Source organism: Zeus faber (genome assembly GCF_960531495.2).
Source record: "Zeus faber genome assembly, chromosome: 20".
NCBI classification, from domain to species: domain Eukaryota; kingdom Metazoa; phylum Chordata; class Actinopteri; order Zeiformes; family Zeidae; genus Zeus; species Zeus faber.
The window spans coordinates 22,548,080-22,567,672 of record NC_137207.1 but is presented as its reverse complement, the minus strand read 5'-3'; the positions used below and the strand labels follow the sequence as shown (position 1 = coordinate 22,567,672).

Here is a 19,593-nt window from a genome sequence, read left to right as displayed (position 1 = left end):
GCTCCAACAGGTACTGAGGCACTCTCTTATCATCAGCATTACGGACCGTTAGCGTGGCCTAATACACAGGAACCGTCCCCCTGGTACTCATCCAGATAGCAATTGAGGTATATTCAGTCGTTGACCTGCCACTTATGGCATCCGCCGGCTGCAAGATGTACTGCGTGGAGCCGTCCAAACGGTGGGACCGCCAATGCTTGAGAATAAATATGTGCAACAAAAGCATGATTACAACGACAGTCCTATTTAAGAAAATTATGCTCTAACCTGGTTCAATGGGCACGGCTTTAAATGAATACTGAATTATTAATGCCCATTTTCCCTGATAGCGCATCTTTTGTTTTCCTCCTCAGTGCTGCGGGAGACGCATCCACGCGTGAATTCTAAAGTGCTGATCCGGAGAGACCATCTTCTTTAAATCCGAGAGTTATTCCTTTTCATAAGTTATGTACAATTTCACTGTTCAATTTTTATCGGTGTGTCTCAGTTTCGGAGGTCTGTATTTATGTGCAAGTTGTATAATTACAGCAAACTGAAATTGTATTGATTCACTGGTGGAAATTACCAAAATGTAGAGCATGTTATTGTACTCTGTTGGGTAACTGCATAGCAGATAAGTATAATTGGTGAGATGTCGGAACGAAAGAGATAATATCAATAGTTTATAGTTAAAAGGTCGTAAAAACCCACATACATATTGCACAGCCGTTCCAAAAAGTGCAATAACATTTACCAATGTGCTCAAAAGTTTGAGGTGAATTTAAACGCGATCGTTTAACTGAAGTTCCACTCGCAGCCACCGGGTGGCAGGCAAGCTGCGGTCGCTGCCTGAAATGAACGGACTGGTGAGTTGGAAATTAAAAATAAAAAAAGCCCTGAAATACAAAGACGGAATCGATGCACAAATGTGGAAAATACAATTTATTTAAAATCCATTTCAAACAGTGCTCACGACAGTCTCGTTTTCGTTGTTGGAAAATATTCTTTCTGGAAATCAGCCTTTAACTATAAATATTTCCTTGAAAAAAAAAAAAGCCTGGTGTCCGTATTTAGCCAACGTGGTCTACAACATCACGGCCACCTTCAGCAAGCAGGGCCACAACGCTCTCAAGTGGCTCCGAATCGACCAAAGCAGACGTCGCAAAGGTTGTTTAAAAATCTGGGTCCCTTTATGAAGCGTGCTGCGCTACGGCAGACGAGAAACAAGCGGCGTGTTCAAAACCATGGTCCTCCTCCATTTCCAATTTCCAAGTCGAGGCTGATTCGGGCCTGAATCGTCCCTCGCTCCCGTCGGCGGACGAGGCCCAGGTGTGGGGGGGGGTTACGAGAACGAAGCTGGCTGTCCTCCCCCGGCACCGCCAGGGAAAGAAAGAGAAGAAGCGTAGGCTGACGGGAAGCCACCCGCTCAAGGCCGATCCAGTTGAACGTCCCGTATAAAGAACATCGGATCCGCATAATCATAACTGATGAACTTTAAAGTTTTACCAGGTCCCAGTTTGGGGAAGGAGTGCGTCTATATTTTAGATAGCGCACTAGTCAGTGGATGGACGAATGGTAGTGACATTACATATTTTGTGCCAGGGATTATTAACGATTGTTAAAAATGAGGTGTCAAGATGGGGAAAGGGAGGCAAAGATAATCGGTTGGTATTTGATTATAGAATTGTTTATTTTAATGTGTATATATATTTTTTTTTTTACAAATGTGGGACTCAGAATGACTACAACATCAAGCGGTGTTGTCGTATTAACCTAATAAAAACAGAAGTGGGAAAAACCACGTCCTGGAAAACCACTTGTTTCCATGGTGTCACCAAATGTGTCGCACGCACGCGACTGTCTGGTTGCATAAGCACATTTCTTTTGGAACAGAGTCGTGTCAGTGTGTGGCCTGACACTCCGGCTCGTCTCCCCTGGACAGAACTGTGCCTCCAAATGTGCCGTTTAAAAGATATACATATTTATCCGCCCGGACAAAAATCTCAAGGTCTAAATGAAATAAATATAAGTGGGATTAAAAAACAAACAACCCAACTATTCTTTCCTTATATCTACACGTGATGGGATGCGGCCCCTCCTGCATAAATTCAGCGTCAGGCGCCTGCTTCCCTTTTTAAACCCGAGCGCCCTCTGCTGTTCAGACCAGTGTCGCCAGAAAGAGGTGAGATTCCACCTGCTCGTCCGAGAATTCTCTGTGTTTGAAGATGAGACGCTTCACAGTTTAAAAGTAAAATATATAGATTCACCACGGGAAAAAAAAAACAAAAAAACTATGGTTAGAGCTTGTTGACACTTTTACAGACGACGTTATCTTCGAGATAAGATGGGGTACGACTTCATTTTAATATAATCAGCAGATAAGGTCTTTCCTCATAATACAACAGAGGGGTACGGTCGGCGTCTGTGCAGCTGAACGCATGCCGGTGACGCTCTTTGGTTAAAAACACGTCAACTCTGAAGCAGGAGCCCTCACTCAGACGGTCTTCTCATCACCAGCGCAGTAGTGACAGTCGGCTCTCTAAACAAGTGCCCCCCACCGTTCCGTACCATCATGGCTAATACACAAAGGACTGGACTTTCCCCCTCTGCCCATTCAGCCGCCCGGCTTCTAACCGGGATGTTTCCTGCCACCGCTCCCCGTCAGTTGTGCGCGGCGAGCGCGCTTTGGGCGCCGGCGCCTTGGTCGGAAATCATCAGGACGCCCGTTGAGTGTCCGTTCACCTGTAACTTCAGACCACCGGCGCCGGCAGCCTCCCCTCCTGGGGAGGGCGCCGAGTCCTCGGCGGCAATGTCCACGCGGCTCTTCAGGTTCTGGATAAGGTCCTGGCTCCCGTCGCCGTCGGGAGACACAGACGGAGCGCCCTCGTCGTTAGCGGAATCTCCCTCCCGCGCGTCTTCCTCTGCGGCGGTGACGTCACCGCCGCCGCATTCCGACTCGGGAAGGGCGTCGTCACTCGTCTCCGGCTTGCCTGCCGTGTCACTCTGGCTGCGATCTGGCTCCTCGCCGTGCTCTTCGTCCGGGGCCGTCTTCCCGTCCGCGGTGCCGGTTGCTCCGGAACGGCCGACATCTGGGAAGCGCTCGTCCGGGAAAGCGTCCTGATCCGAGCGCCGCTCCTTGTCTCCGCCGCGCTCCGAACACGGACTCCCGGGACTCGAGTGAGGCTGCTGCTCGGAGGCGACGCTTTGTTCTAATGGCAGTTCTTCCCCGCCCAGCTCCACCTCCTCCACCACCACCTCCTCCTCCACCTCCTCGTCCTCAGAGGAAGAGAGATGTTCTGGATCCTCTCGCTGGCGGCAGACAGCCTCCTGCTCAGCCCTGTCAGAACCGTCCTCCGGCTGGCGTCCTGCGTGGAGGAGCACCGACTCCGCCGCCGCCCCGTCTGGCTCCGCCTCACTCTCATCCTCCGCCGCGGTGTCCCGGCCGTTCATCGCCGTCTCCGCCTCCGCCTCACGGTCCTGCTGGAAGGCGGCCTCCATGGGCGAGTGCACCTCCACCGGCGTCTGGATCTGATGGCTCGTCTGCCCGGCCTGGGCGGGGCCCTCGGGGTCCGGGTCTTCCCAGCGCTCACCCACGAAGAAGGTCACCTTGGTGGGGTGGTGTTGCTCCACGACCGCCTCCAGGTGGTTGTCGGTCTGGAGGACCTTCACGGAGGGTTTCTCGGTGTGGCCGACGTGCATCTCCACAATGTTTAAGTTCTCCAAAATGGCCTCAAGCGGGTCGGCGTCGCTCATATATTGCTGGGTAGGGAGATGTGGGGCCGGGCTACACAGAAGAGGCGGAAAATACACCAAATTTACTTAAGTCACCCCTCTCATTCACCGGAATTAAAAGTATTAATGACAAGAACTCATCCATATAATTTGGTACATGCTCAGTTAAATATTTACTTAAACCTGTTATGCTTGTATGTGTGCATGATTACCGGTTTTTAGATACACACCCACACCTGAATCCATCCTCTTCCCTGGTCCCTCCCTCATACCTTTCCATGGACTCATAGGAGACGGCGGTCAAACTGGGCTCCTTGGCCAAATCCTCCTCCTGAGCCTGAGCCCAGCCCCGGTTGGACGACGCGTAGGTGAGGATGGCGTCCATCACGGTGAACGGCGTGTGGCCCTGCACGCAGTCCAGGATGTGAGCCACCGGCATCTGGGTCTGCAGGAAGAGGTGGAGCTGGCTGTCCGACAGGCAGACAGTCATGTGCAGGACTCTGAGGGGACGAACGAACGAACACACACACACATACACACGCACGCATATGACTTTCATTCAAGTAACCTATTAGCATCTTTCATAATTCAACACTGATCTATTTGACAGTTTCAATGTGCGTGTGAACTGACTTGTCCAGGAAGACTTGGAGGCCTTTTCTTCTTCTCTCCAGGAAGTCCTCGTTGCTGAATGAGAAAAGGGACTTGCCTGGAAGGTTTGGGACGGGCCTGGAAGACAAATAACAGGAAACAAATGAAGGCTCCATCAAAACAAGGCTTAATTTTGCCTGTTTTCCGATGTCCGTTCTTACCGTGTTTTCTATATAAGAGAGAGAGAGAGAGAGAGAGAGAGAGAGAGAGAGAGAGAGAGAGAGAGAGAGAGAGAGAGAGAGAGAGAGAGAGAGAGAGAGAGAGAGAGAGAGAGAGAGAGAGAGAGAGAGAGAGAGAGAGAGAGAGAGAGAGAGAGAGAGAGAGAGAGAATCTCAAAAAGGCACAGGCCGAGTGAGAGCGGACACAGAACGTGCATTCTGAGTGAATCCGCTTCTGTGTTCCACCACTACACACACACGGTAAATTGGTAAAGTTTAGCACGCACGCAAACATTCACCCCATTTAGCTTTAAGATGTTGAGAACCAATCAAGGGCATTGCTTAGCTGTGAGGGATTCATATTGTGTCCTCGTGTCATCCCTCAAGCCAGTTAGCAAGAAATTCATTTAGAAAACAGGGTTTATGAACACAAGCACCCAGATGGAAGATAACACAAAAATAAAAAATAAGGCGAGGCGGCATGCGTGAGGTTGCTTTGCCGGCCATGAGCCGGCGTTTCCATTTCCTCTCTCCTATTCCCTCCTCTCTAATGGGTTATCGAATTTAAAATAAATAAATAAATAAAAAAACTCCTGAACTTACACTAGACCAGCATTCTTCTGCATTTTCTTCTTGAGCCAGACAAACTCGCTGTAGCGCCGGCGCACACACGACGTCTTGGCTGTGAAGGCCTTGCTGTTGCTCTGGAAGTAAGAGAACAGACCGCCATTCCTCGCGTTATCGTCGACAGCATAAACGAGACAATTGAGCAGTGTCACGAAACGTGTTTGCTCCGCGCGCTTAAGTAGTAACTTTGTGACTCGCATGTAAAACGGCAATGACTAACAGAAACAATTATCGTGACGAGGCTCGAGTCATCCAGAAACCCTGTGACGGCATCCGGACACACCGCGTAACAGGCCACCTTCAGGCCGGCGATAATCAACTCTGAATGGTGTTCATCATAGGGTTCTCGAGCAACACAATTACATCCCAGGTGGGAAAAAAATTTTGATTTCTGCACAAAATGCTTCCCTCCCTCCGATTCTGATAAAGCAACTAACATATTGCGGTGGATGGATCCACCACAATTATGCAGTTAACACCAAGTAAAAGCTCATTTACAGACACGCAGATTAATAACTTTTTCTGCATAGCACTGGATACATTTTTTTCAATACTATATATTTATATTTTTTTAATAAATCAGGTTTAGTTGGTATTGAATAAAGAACTCAGCTTCCGCCATTTCTGTGCAGTCCATTTGTTCCACAAATCCCTCCCTGTGTTGAAGGAGTTCATGTTTTGGCATAAAGCTGTACAGTGCAAGAGATGGAAATAACATTCGGGAAGTCAAAACCACCATCGTGATTACTGGCAAAAGGTGAGGTAAGGTGAGGTGAGGTGAGGTGAGACCGGGCTGTTTCTGGCAAAGCCTTTCCTCCCAAAGGTCAGAAGCAACAGATAAGAAGCCAGATAAGCCAACCAACCGTCTCGGAATTCTCCAAGATGGATGGCAACAGACTGGCACGGATTCAGACTCTGGGCTTGGCTCGACACGCAGACAATGCCCCGGGTATGACTAAGCCGTGGTGAGTGTGATTTTGTTATTGTGTATTCTAGCAACTAGGACATCATACCACCTCCCAAAAAAAAGTGTGATTTCACCACAGTGTCGCTCCAGCTGTGAATCTATTCCGTCACCTACGCACCCCGTGCGCATTGACTCGGCTGACCTCACTTCCCCCTTTGTCAGCGTTACCGTGCCTCCCACAGCCGCATCACAGTGGTAAGCGAGGTGCGGGGAAGCCACGTGGGGTCACATGGTCCTGGCCCACGTTGTGACTCACAAACCCCCACGGAACCCCAACGCGCTCGCCGGGGCGCGGACCCTTAGCGCTGAGCAAGCGCCACCAACCGCTGACCGTTGAACGGGGGAGTAGTTCCACTGCCGCTCATACATGTATGTGACAAATAATCTCTTGAACTTGAAACGCAGAGGCCAAAATGTCACTTTCCAGTCTAGCCAGTCATTAAGCAACAGCTTTTTTATTTTTTATTTTTTAATTTAAATTGTAATATGGATGTAAAGTGGCTTTCCAAAGTTTCCATTATAAGAATCAGGCTTTATCGGCCAAGTACGCTGACACGTGCAAAGAATTTGACTCAGGTTTTCAGTGATTCTCAGAAGAGAACAGGGCAAAACTTAAGAAAAAATATTGACATAAAATGATATACATTAAACATGGAGATAAAATAAAGACATAAAAACATAAACATATAAAATGTGTAACGAGTATGCCAGGCATGTGCAAGGGAATGTGCAAAGTTGGTGATTGATAAATCAATACTGAATTATTGAATATATACAGTGGATGAATGAATGAACGTGCAGGTCTGGACAGGGACACAGCCTCAGGCACTACGATCAATTCCCTCCAATTGTTTATTTGTTCTCTCATTTGAATTTAACGGGTAATTTTACATGGTCTATGTTAAACCAGACGACCGCTTACTCAGCGCTTAAAGCTCCTGAATATGTTCACTCGCTGCACACTAAGTCTTATTACTTACATGAAGGAATATCTTGTAATCCACATATGAATTCCAAGAGCCTTCGTTCTGAATCCGGGGGTCCTGGACCCGTACAGCAATAAACTCCTGCGGGGGGGAGAAGGGCAGAAAAAGGAGGTTTGTCACATGTCAGTCTGAACAACATGTTTACGTGTCAAGCTGGAATAAGTAGGAACCAGCTCATTGTGGAGGGGCCTCAAGACCCTGTTCCAATAACTACGCCTGGACGGAGGCGACTTACATCTTCTTGGTTTTTGATCATCCTACCAAGGGCTGCAAGGCACAGGAACCATCTGCAAAAACATAGAAAGAGAAAAGAAAGAGTAATAATCCGAAGTGTCAACCACTTACACCGAGTGAAAAATGTGATGATGTCCCGGGTCGGACAACTCAAATGAACAAATTCAATTGTTGTATTACATCATCTTGTTTTCGCAGACGCTTTTATCCAAAGCGACTTGAGTAAATTTGTCACAGTTTCAAACCAAATGCCATCACATGCATTTGAGTTTTTATTATGAAAGGCACGTTTCATCAAAAAGCAACGTGAATTTGGGAGTCATAAGAATATTTTTGAGATATATTTAGACAGACAGACGGAGACTGACAGCAAATAGCTGAGATAAATTACTTATGCCCCCCCCCCACACACACCCAAAACACACACTCCTTCAAATCGCTGATTCATCGAGTAAATGAATGAGTCTTCAAGCAAACTTGCCCAATATTCCACACAAACACTTCCCGGTTCCAATGATTTCTGTCTCAGGAAAACAAAGAAAACAAAAGGAAAACACTGACGTTCGAGTCGCTGCGACTGGATGCGTTTAAATCCTCCCACGGGGCGAAGTAACCACATACACGGGCACATTGGGGGGGGGGCTAGGCATTGGTTCCGCTATTTGCACAAACTATTATTAGGTTTTAACCCCGAGGGATACATTTGAAATTGAGAAAACCTCAAAAAAAAAAAAAATGTTAGAGTCGCCTGACTTGATGGGGTTTTTTTTCTTCTTACTGTGTAGGACGAGCCAATGATATGGGCCCGAACATTTGAGTGTAGTGAATGAGGCGCTCGTTGCCCCTGTTGTTATTAAACCAATTACTAAACCGGATTAAACGAGAACACCTTACCCACTTGGCCAAAAAAACCCAGAACAAAACAAAACAAAAAACAGCTGGTTATTTCACGGCGAACGGCGCGAACGCACACAAAAGGTGCCAAGGCGCGATGGGAATTTCCGAGCTTTTGGCCGGTCCCAAACACCCATCGAGTTAGCGCTTTGTAAACAAACCCACGGACACGGCGCCACAAAGTGCGGAGCGGCGAACCGACCGACGGGAGAGGCAGCCCCGCGCCGAGCCTCGACGCCACGCTGGACGCAGGAACCGGGATAACGCGGATAACGCCGCCGCCGCGTGAGGACGGGGCTCGGCTCCCGTCGCTGTGGACCCGACGCGGGGCTCCGGGTTTGGGCGTTGACCCGCGGCGGCGGGCGGCTTTACTTACCCACTCACTCACTCACTCACTCTCACCCGGAGGGTCGCGGCGGCGGGGGCTTGTCGTGCCGTCCCGTCGCGGCGGCCGGGTACATCGTAGCCCTCGGGTCCAGCGGCGCCGGGCTTCCAACACACGCAGCAGCGGCAGCGGCGGCAGCGCCCCCCCCCCAGCGATGTGCAAGTCAGGACTCCCTGACGTCACACCCGTTTCCTGGCCGACTCCGTGCGGCGTTCGCGTCGCGCGGGGCAAACGGGAACAACGAGCGCTCCCGATTCGGGGTTGTCACGCACGCCCGGAGGGGGCTGCGTTCTACAACGGGAGCGGGCGACAGCAGCCTGCTTGTCAAAAAAACCCCAAAACAATAATACTTAATCAGCCGAGAATATACCGGATGAAATTTCATTCACGTTGGCCTGCAGATGCAATACTTACTTCGGCTGCACTATGAATTAGGAGAAACGGATGTATTGCAGCACCATCTGTCAACTGGCCCACGTATGATGCCTTGCTCATTTATTAATGTATTCATTATTACTTGAATATCTGGTAATGTTTAATTGAAGGGTTATTTTCCTCGCTCGGTTCTGCTGTTCTTGGGTGTATTTCAATGGAAGGGAAAAAGTAGAACAGATAAAACGTCAAATAATCAACACCGTCAATAGTCAACACAGTCAACAGTGGCAGTCGATAATCAGTAGCAGTCGCCAGCAATAACGATAGTTGATTATACCATGTACAAAAGCGAACCTTCCCAAATTCCAGTTGTTGTTACGGGCGGGCAAATCGCGCATGCCGTAATTCCCGCATGACTTGAATGCAGCACAACAAGCGTGTGCGTTTGGGAAAACCTGGCTCCTGGTTCTCTCTTTTTGGGTCTCTGACGGGCCTGTGAAACAAGACAGCCCGGTGAGGTTTTGTTTTTTTGGGAGCTGCCTATTTCAGAAAACATGTGATTGAACAAACCGTTCCGGTTTTTGTCTCCCTCCTACATTAGTTGGAGACTCAAGACACATAACAAGCACTGGGAAGTGCCCAGGGGGCTGCACAGACCAGCACAATTTTTTTTTAAAGAAAGGAATTAACACCAACTGTCTGTGACAGAACTGCGGATGAGGGAAATGTAAGTGTTCCGAAAAGTAATTGTGCTGTGTGTATTTTTCGAAAAAGAAGTAGTAATGTATGGGTAGGTTGACTGCGCGTTTGTCCCAACAAAACCAATAAAAACTCTGTTTTTATTGTAGATGTATTTATTTTACTATATATGATAACATCTCCTTTTATTGAATAAAACAAACAATTATTATTATTGTTTTTATACATATAGCTCTGTGAGATGTTGTTTTTCGTCTTTCTAGTCTTTTAGAATGTTGAGCTTTTAATGCAAATTGTCTGAACAACGACGCGCCGATCCTGACCAAGACCCGTTGTCAGTATATTCTGACAGAAATTCTTATTTCCTCTTATTTTACCACTCAAATGCATCACATGAGGTTCACAGAGTCGCTGACGGGGCTTGAGATAATTAGTATCTCAAGTATCTCAACTGTGTAAACTTTCCTAAAGTTTAAACAGGAATCAAGCACTTCCTCCAGCGATCCACTGATTCCTCAAAATCACACACACACACACACACACACACACACACACACACACCTGTCAGTCTGCAAAACTAGCATTTAATGCAGGTTTGGAGCTTGGCATTATTACGCACTGTGTGTGCGTGTGTGTGGGGGTTCTAAGGAGGGGTCAGAGACATCCCAGCCCCTCATTAGGTGGTGAAGAGTAATCTCCCACCCTAGTGTCCCATCACCAGAATCACACACACACACACACACACACACACACACACACACACACACACACACACACACACACAGTCCATTCCACCGCCTCAACACCACCTCGTCCTTTAAACCAGGCCGTGCAGCAACAGATCCATATACATGACGGATGGGCTCAAACAGGCCCCGCTGGCGGTCGAACGGGAAATCCCCATGCTCTATGCCGCTGCGAAGGCCTCACCTGCGTGTGGATGGCGATGGGAGGTCAGACTCCTTTTAAAGTGATTCGGTTCTCGGGAATGAAGAGTCAAGATCTCGATCCGCGCGAATTCCGACGAAATTATTCTTTCGCGGCACAAATGCAAAGTGTGCAGCAGTGGATGCGAATTATGCCAAATGCAGGTTCGCAGGTTCTCTCGCCGATTCGAGACTCAAGGAGGAAGCTCGTTTTTTTCCGACCACGAACCGAGTCGCAGCGACCCGGACGAACGACTTTTTGTGGCCCCCAGAGCCCGGGCCCCGATGAGGACCACGTCCCCGGGGGTCTCCACCGCCAAAGAGAACCTCATAGTGTTGAGCTGAGGAAGCGCCACACTTATGATTCGTGGTGTTATTACATTACATTACATTGATCAGACGCTTTTATCCAAAGCGACTTACAATTGTTCAAACACCGACGGACGCAGCCACAGGAGCAATTAGGGGTTAAGTGTCTTGCTCAAGGACACTACAGCATGCAGCATACAGCAGGAGGAGCCTGGGATCGAACCAGCAACCTTTAGATCACTAGACCACCTATGAGCTACCATCCCCACATGTGACCGTTGTTGCCCACTCGGGGTCCACTGCGGCCTGGTCATCCTGGAAGGCCCCTTCTCAAGGTTTCTCCCTAAATCCCTTTTTGCCTTGTCCGGGTGGAGGGCTCGGACCCGGGGGACCCCCGTCGATTCCTCCGTGAAACGTGGGCCTGGCGAAGCACCTCCCGAGGCCGCGCAGATAAACTCGACTCACTTCGCGACACCGCGTTCGCCGCGGGCGAATCGGCCGCGAGTCGCGCGTCGCCGCGGCCAGACGGAGGGGGCGGAGACGAAACGCCGTCGCGCCTGTGCCAAGCGCCGCAAAAACCATTTTGTTGTCGTTACGACACATTAGCAAAACAATAACACGACAGGACCCGCCAAGAGGCCGCCGCCATACCCCCCCCCCTTTTTTCTACTGTTGGTTTTGCTGCAGAAACGTTTAAAGTGCACGGCGTACTAGCTTGGGTGAGTGTGCCGCGCCGCGCCGCGCCTCGTCTCCCCCTCCACGCCGCACATGTGTTGTTTGTTTCGGGTGGCTAGCGCGTCTCGTCGCGGTCGGCTTGGGCGTCCGAACCGAGCGAGCGAGCGAGCGCGGGGACGGGCGTCGCATGGCCACGCGTGGCGGCCGCTCTGTCGCGTGTGAGGTAGCGTGCGGGGCTAGCGGGCAGCTAGCGGCGGTAGCCCGTTGGAGGCTGCAGCAACATGGAGGATGGTCTCCTCCCGCGCACGCACACACACACACACACACACACACACAGTTTAAAACAGTAACACACCATTAGTGTTGAACGGTAGAAGCGTGTGTAATTCATGTTTTTTTTCCTCTCTCTCTCCAGCTCCTCCCTCGTTTCTTCCCGTTTTAAGTTATTTTATTTGTGTATTTATTCACAGTTGACGCTGCCGGGTGTCGCAGTCGCGCTCCGTGCGGTTGTGTGTCCACGTCGGTGCCGTGATTTGTGACCAGATCAGTTCCGAACGGGTCAAAGTCCCTCGTTTCCACCCCGGTTTGCGCGATAGTTTCGGGTTCCTCCGAGGTATGGACGGCGGCTCGGCGTCGGCCCGCCTACGGGGTCCGATCCGGCCTCTCTGGGGGATAAAAGAAAGGGACGAACGAAAGAAAGGAAACTAAAACATTCACGTTCAGTGACAATCTAGATGTGTTTTAACCGGTAGAGCAGAGATGTGGGAGCGATGGAACGAACAACAACAACACAAGTGTAACTTCATGCGCTTGATTCCATCATCCGAGCGGCCACGCGTTGTATGTACACAAAGACCTCCAATCACGGTTTAAAGGGCCAGTGGGTAGGAGTTAGTGGTGTCCGGCGGGAACGGGCGGACGGCAGAAATGGAGTATTGCAAGTACGTTTCAGCGAGTGTACAATCCCATGAAAATAACAAGTGTTGTGTTTATGTCAACTTGGAACGAGCCCTTCGTGTCGTCTCGGGGGAGCGGTGCCCCTTCCACGGAGGCCGCCATGTTTCTACAGTAGCCCGGAAGGGACAAACCAAACACCCCCCCCCCCCCACTCATCAGAATCAGAGACACTTTAATAATCCCAGGGGGAAACTACTAACTTTTCCTCTCCCTCCGACCTCCGTAGCGTTACCGGGTGGTCTATGACGCTGCAAACGGATAATAAAATATGCATCCTGCTCACGCTACCTCGCCATCGGACTAAATGCAGAGAATAAAAGTTTTTACTATTACTATGGTCGTTGGTAAGGGAGGAGTGAGGGGTGTGTTCAGTTTGTTGCAATCTGCATCCTCACCACTAGATGGCACTAGATTCTACACACTGCACATAATACCGAAAAATTGATTATTATTTTTAAAAAATCGACGTTGTCTCAAATGTGACTCATCTCCGCGCCATAAATACCTGTCTTTCCCCGCTCTGTTTTCGGTTTCCTCCCGATCCGGTTGATTTCGCAACCGCTTCCATCGTTCCGCCAACCCGCCGTTGGGCAGGAACCCGGTCCAAAGGTCCACCTGACGAGCATGAGCCTGACCGCAGAACCCTCTGACGATGGCCCCGCCGTTACAGAAGGTTTATTATCCCGCTGTTTCCTCAACGTACACGCACGCACGTTCTGTTTGAACTTGTTCGGCGGAGAAATTAATGATGACGCCTCCCCACCGTCCAGCCCCGAGCCAGTCGGAGATCAAGGTGACGCCGGCCGAAAGGAAGGACAAGAAGGCCGACGACGTGGCGGAGGAAGAGGAGGAGGAGGAGGAGTACGTGGTGGAGAAGGTGCTCAATCGGCGAGTGGTGAAGGGGAGAGTGGAGTACCTGCTGAAATGGAAAGGTTTCTCAAAGTGAGTCTTTGTTTTGTTCTTCTCTTTGGCCCGTTTTTAAAAAAAATAGGTCGGAATGAGGACAAACTGATGTATAACAACAATAAAAATGTAGCGGAAGTAGAAAATTAAGTACAAAGCTGGGGATGAGAGTCCCAGCGGTGCCGCCAGACTGGTACACTTCAATTTGTTGTTTCAAATTCTCAAAAGTTAAAAATAATTGAGCTAATTACACCGCGTTCCAAATTATTATGCAAATGATATTTTTCTCTGATTTTCCTAAATAGTCGATGCAAATGACAGTCAGTATAATTTAAGTCCTCAACCGTTGGGGTATAATTCAAGTGTTATTGAACAAACCTCCCAATGATAACAGTATTTTTTTCAAAAATCAAAAACTCAAAATGCACTGTTCCAAATTATTATGCACGACAGAGTTTCTAAACATTTTATAGGTTGTAAAGAACTGAAAATGGTAATTTGTTGAATTTGCAGCATTAGGAGGTCATATTTACTGAAATCAAAAGTTATTTCAATCAAAAACATCTTATCAGGCCAAGTTACATGTTAACATAGGAGCCCCCTTTGATATCACCTTCACAATTCTTGCATCCATTGAACTTGTGAATTTTTGGAGAGTTTCTGCTTGAATTTCCCAGAGCTGCTGTTTTGATGCAAACTGCCTCCCACCCTCATAGATCTTTTGCTTGAGGATGCTCCGAAGGTTCTCAATAGGGTTGAGGTCAGGGGAGGATGGGGGCCACACCATGAGTTTCTCTCTTTTTATGCCCATAGCAGCCAGTGACACAGAGGTATTCTTTGCAGCATGAGATGGTGCATTGTCATGCATGAAGATGATTTTACTACGGATGGCACGGTTCTTCTTTTTGTACCATGGAAGAAGGGGCTCAGTCAGAAGCTCTATATACTTTGCCGAGGTCATATTAGCACCTTCAGGGACCCTAACGGGGCCCCCCAGCTCTCTCCCCATGATTCCGGCCCAAAGCATGACTCCGCCTCCTCCTTGCTGACGTGGCAGCCTTGTTGGGATGTGGTGGCCTCCACCAACCATCCACTACTCCATCCATCTGCACCATCCAGGGTTGCACGGCACTCATCAGTAAACAAGACTGTTTGAAAATGAATCTTCATGTATTTCTGGGGCCACTGCAACCGTTTCTGCTTGTGAGCATTGGTTAGGGGGGGGCCAATAGGACACAACTTCAAGCCTCTGGAGGATCCTACACCTTGAGGTTGGGGGGACTCCAGAGGCACCAGCAGCTTCAAATACCTGTTTGCTGCTTTGTAATGGCAGCTGCTCTCTTATTCCCATGAATTTGTCTGGCAGAAACCTTCCTCATTCTGCCTTTATCTGCACCAACCCGTCTGTGCTCTCAATCAGCCACAAATCTCTTCACAGTACGATGATCACGCTTAAGTTTTCGTGAAATATCTAATGTTTTCATACCTTGTCCAAAGCATTGCACTATTTGAGGCTTTTCGGCAGCAGAGAGATCCTTTTTCTTTGCCATGTTGCTTGAAACCTGTGGCTGCTTAATAATGTGGAACGTCCTTCTTAAGTAGTTTTCCTTTAATGGGGCTCACCTGGCAAACTAATTGTCACAGGTGTCTGAGATTGATTTCAGTGATCCAAAGAGCCCTGAGACACAACACCATCCATGAGTTTCATTGAAAAACAAGAAAATGTAGTGTTTATCACACTTAAATCCAATTTGCGTAATAATTTGGACCGCGGTGTAGTTGATACTGGTGTCGTATAACACCTGTATTCCTGTTTGAATTGGCAGCTTGAGTAATCCAGGGATCCAGAAATTGTTTTTCTTCTTCTGTGGTAGGCAGCTCTGGGCGTTGCAGTGGAATTCTTTGGTGGGTTTTTTTTAACGGCGTTTTGGCACTAACACTGCGGTGAAGCACTCTGGTTTCCCTTCAAGAAATCCAAATCCCCGGGGAAGGTGCCCCGTTGGATCTCAAGAGGTTCAGGCGTTTTGGGGGGCGGGGGGGTTACTCCCTACCGCGAATGTGTGTACCGCGCGTGCCCTGACGTGCAGGACACGCACGGTACACACATTCGCGGTAGGACGCCGGCGGATCGGAAACGCTCTGACGCGTCGCGGCATCAGTGGCTGTATCCACCGCTCAGCACTCTTGCCTCTTGTTTTCATGGCAGCCCTGCACCGAGATTTAGGGAGTCATGACTTTAAGAAAGTAGCCGCGGCGGTAAAGCTGTGCTTCGCCGTCGCGGTTAAGTTTGCCAATTAATCGGCGGGTTCACGCGCGAGCCGAACGGACCGTCCGCGCGCCGTCACACCACTAGTTTGCAGCGCCACGATGTTTTAATTCAAATATCCATATTTGGCGCCAGTGTATTGATAGCGCATCGCAAGAGGAAGTCTCGCGGTATATTCAGATATTCATTATTTTCAATCTATTCCACACGGCCAAAAAGTAAAGCCTTGACCGGGCTTTTCCGGTTTGACACACATTTAAAATAAATAAATAAATAAATAAAAATAAAAATAACCACGTTAGGTCCAGGTAGTAACAACTCTGTAGAAGCCTGCAGGCGATTAGAACTAGGAGGAGGGGGAGTGTTTTAGTGGCAGGATTGTAAATAATGAAGACGCATTCAGACGTATTTGAACCCAAGCGCCGTCCGCACAGTGACGACAACACGTGGGAGCCGGAGGACAACCTGGACTGTCCGGACCTGATCGCCGAGTTCCTGCAGTCGCAGAAATCGGCGCACGAGGGCAAGAGGAAGGCGCCGTCGGATGCAGACGGAGACGAAAGTAAATCGAAGAGGAGGAAGGACGACGTAAGTCCCACAATTCGGTGCTTTAGTGTTTTGTTTTGTTTTTTTTGTTTGTTTTTGTTTTAAAGAGCCTCACGCGGCTCAGGGCGTTTGGACGTGACGTGAGCGTCTCCGTGCGTCGCGCACCGCCGACGCGTTTCTTTCAAGAGGAGGCGTGGCCTCGTCCACTGTGGATAATCCACTGGATTGAAGGTGATAATTGCCAATATTAGCAATATCCTCACGAAGGGTTCTGTTCCCAATCGAGGTTTTGGAAAGTTGTTGCCGGTGCCATGTGTGCTGTTGCTATAAACCGGAGTAACTAAGTGAAATATTTAAAATATACCTTGAGTCCGATGGTTATCAATGCACCAAAGTTCTGAAACAGTGGTGTAATGGAGTTTTGCAGTATGTTAAAGATAAGCAATTGGTCAACTTGATACACACACCAGAAGAACACCATTATACCTTTCGGCCCGGAACTTTTACCATGTGAATAAAAATGTTTCTGGAAAAAAAACAACACATTTTTATAATAATTCCGTCATTTTGCGAAAAGCATTTCCTCACGGTGGATCTGTTTCCTGTTCACTGTTTGAGTCTTGTGTCTCGTTCAGCCCGACAAACTACGCGGCTTCGCGCGCGGTTTGGACCCCGAGAGGATCATCGGTGCCACGGACTCCACGGGAGAGCTCATGTTCCTCATGAAATGGTTTGTCAACAGCTTCTAACCCGGGCTGTCACGGGGATCGCAAAATTATCAGACAAGTAATTGGGATGATGGATTACATTTTTATTTATTTATTTATTTTAAATCCTTTTCTCATTTAGTGCCACGATCCGAGTATATGACTGTAGCAGTGTAATGAAACAGAACCAGAATGAGTTTATTCCGTCGGGTGCATTTACATGTACAAGGAGTTTGTCCTGGTGAGGATGGCTGCGTTTCCAAAGCCGATTCATTATTTAAATACATTTTGATTAAATGTGTGTGGGAGAACATGCAAACGCCACACAGAGAGGCCCCTATTTGGGAGCGCCCCAGGCGGGATTTGAACCCAGGACCTTCAGGCAATTAGCGAAAAAATACAAAACAGAAACAAGTCGTCTCTCTCTATTAAAAGAAATACAGAAATGAACAATCTTGTGGGATCCAACCCGATTGACTTACACACCGCAACATAGAAATTCCTGTCGACAGTTAATTTGCCTCGACACAACTGTAAAAAGGTCACGTTCTGTTCAGTCCCACTTCTCTAACACGTGTTTTAAGTCCCCCTTCAATTTGGAGGAAAACACACGATTGTGGTGAAATGATAGAATGACGGCGATCCGCTCAGGTAACTGCGATAATGTGAGAACTGTGAAACCTGGCACCGCTGGGGCCGAGTAGCTGTCACCGCGAAGAGGGGGGGGGTTTCTGCAACCAGTGACTACTTGTATCCGGGTTGTCCCCCCCCCCTCTTTTTTTTTTTTTTTTCTTTTTTAGGAGGAATTCGGACGAAGCGGACCTGGTTCCGGCCAAGGAGGCGAACGTCCAGTGTCCCCAGGTGGTCATCTCCTTCTACGAGGAGCGCCTCACTTGGCACTCGTACCCCACGGAGGACGAGAAAAAGGAGGAAAAGAACTGAGGAGGGAGCACAGCGATACAAGGTAGTTCCAGAGAGAGATTTGGGTACAAGGGGCATCGGACGACGTCGGACTCCCCTCGTCGTTTTCTGGCTTTAGCATCGCTCATCTGACTACTCCGGATACGATCAACGTGTAAATATTCTGTCGGTTCGTCCGGGGGAGAGCCACGCCCGGCGGCGGCGGTTTATCGGTGTTTACATTTCGTGAAATGGGGATCGTCGAGAATTGTTCATGTTTAACCTTATTTTCTACCTCCCCCTGAATCTAGCGGGGTTTATTTTTGTTTGTTTTGTTTTTTGTTTTTTTTGTTTTGTTTGTTTGTTTGTTTTTTTGGTATGTTTTTTCCGCCGGGGCTCAATGATCTGTCGCGTCATGTATTACTCTGAATGTCCGCAGAGAATTGAGTGCCACTGAGAATTAAAAAAAAAAAAAAAAAAGATTTGACAGGTTTTGTTTTCTCTCTTAAAAAAAAAAAACCTTCTTGGATTTGCTTGTTGGAGTCGTGGCATTATGTGTGATTATGAAACGCCGTTTTAACATCTCATCACTTTTTAAGTTAGCAGTACTTATATTTGAGCTACTAGTTACTATTCTAACAGTTACTATTTTAGTTTTACTCATCGAAATGTATTAGGTAATACAGTAGTATTTATTTATTTATTAGATACTAGTAACTATTGCAGTGTAACTAGGAACAAATTGTACAAATTTGTCATTGAATCCCATGGGGTTCCGTGTTTCGGATATTAATTATTTGCCTCCGACTTGTATCTATTCCCATTGTTATTATTGTCTCAGTTTTACTTGTCACTATTCATTGAGTACTAGTACTTATTCATTAGTGACAAGTGCCTTTTTCCTGTCGTTACTAGTAAGATTTTATGGGGAAAAGCCACTAGTCACTAATGAATAAGTACTAGTACTCAATGAATAGTGACCAGTGACACCGAGCCCCATTGGATTCAATGAGGAAATTGTCCAAATGGTCACCAGTACCAGTTGGAATAGTTACTAGTATCTATTACCTTATACATTTTGACGATTAAAACAAATAGATACTAGTAACTAAATTATAAGTACGAGTAGTTTTTAAAAAGTGTTTGTCCTATGGATTCACAGTTAAAAGGTCATGCCACAAGCGCTTATTTATATGCTGTAGAATCATAATGAAACTGCATGCGGTGTCAGGCTCACCACACCACACCCCGTGACGTGTGGCTCCAGCGTGAAAACATTTCAGAGGAAAAACGCGCAAAACAAGTATAAGCATCGGAAATTCCTGAGTAATCCCTTCAGCTCCCTCCCACCCTTCCATCGGCGGTCATTTCGAGTTAGAGATCGGTGTCGATTTTTTCGGCAGTCATTCGTCTTCATTGCAGTCGACAGTTTGATATTATGTGGTTTGATGCTTTTAAAAAGGCCGTTGTTGTTCATCTTTAATATTTCCTGTTTTATTTTTATTTTTTGGTGAACGCAGTGATTAAGTAACGTTTTCCACAATGCCATTCCAGTTACCTTGCTCATTAGTGACCTTCATCGTTGTAGTGTTTTTGGTAGCGATTTGTTGTCTTGCTTTTATCGTTTGAGAATAAAAAACAAACACCACCAGTTTTTGTCACCATGTTATATTTTCTGGTATTCCTCCGAGGTCGTACCGTACATGCAAGCCTCGGC

The 19,593-nt window shown here is 47.9% G+C and overlaps 2 protein-coding genes across 2 annotated transcripts; one reads left to right on the top strand and one right to left on the bottom strand.

Annotated features, from left to right (window-relative positions):
• Positions 1-2,640: 2,640 nt before the first annotated feature.
• On the bottom strand, positions 2,641-8,732 carry snx11 (sorting nexin 11; the record flags this gene model as incomplete). Its single annotated transcript, XM_080021294.1, has 7 exons — positions 8,605-8,732; positions 7,336-7,387; positions 7,095-7,181; positions 5,124-5,224; positions 4,345-4,440; positions 3,984-4,211; positions 2,641-3,763 (listed from the first exon to the last, which is right to left on the bottom strand). The coding sequence occupies exons 2-7, from the start codon at positions 7,354-7,356 to the stop codon at positions 2,641-2,643; spliced, it is 1,656 nt and encodes a 551-aa protein (XP_079877420.1). The 5' UTR covers positions 7,357-7,387; positions 8,605-8,732.
• A 2,775-nt stretch (positions 8,733-11,507) lies between these two features.
• Positions 11,508-19,527, top strand: cbx1b (chromobox homolog 1b (HP1 beta homolog Drosophila)). The gene is made up of 6 exons (XM_080021095.1): positions 11,508-11,641; positions 13,149-13,227; positions 13,325-13,496; positions 16,158-16,311; positions 16,905-16,999; positions 17,777-19,527. The coding sequence occupies exons 2-6, from the start codon at positions 13,179-13,181 to the stop codon at positions 17,916-17,918; spliced, it is 612 nt and encodes a 203-aa protein (XP_079877221.1). The 5' UTR covers positions 11,508-11,641; positions 13,149-13,178; the 3' UTR covers positions 17,919-19,527.
• The last annotated feature ends 66 nt before the right edge of the window (positions 19,528-19,593 follow it).

Bases quoted from the DNA above. Each gene is read 5' to 3' on its own strand.
- cbx1b (XM_080021095.1), top strand. From the start codon at position 13,179: ATGAGCCTGACCGCAGAACCCTCTGACGATGGCCCCGCCGTTACAGAA. The intron at 13,228-13,324 runs GTTTATTATCCC...CCCACCGTCCAG, and splicing joins TGGCCCCGCCGTTACAGAAG to CCCCGAGCCAGTCGGAGATC. The intron at 13,497-16,157 runs GTGAGTCTTTGT...CCGTCCGCACAG, and splicing joins AAATGGAAAGGTTTCTCAAA to TGACGACAACACGTGGGAGC.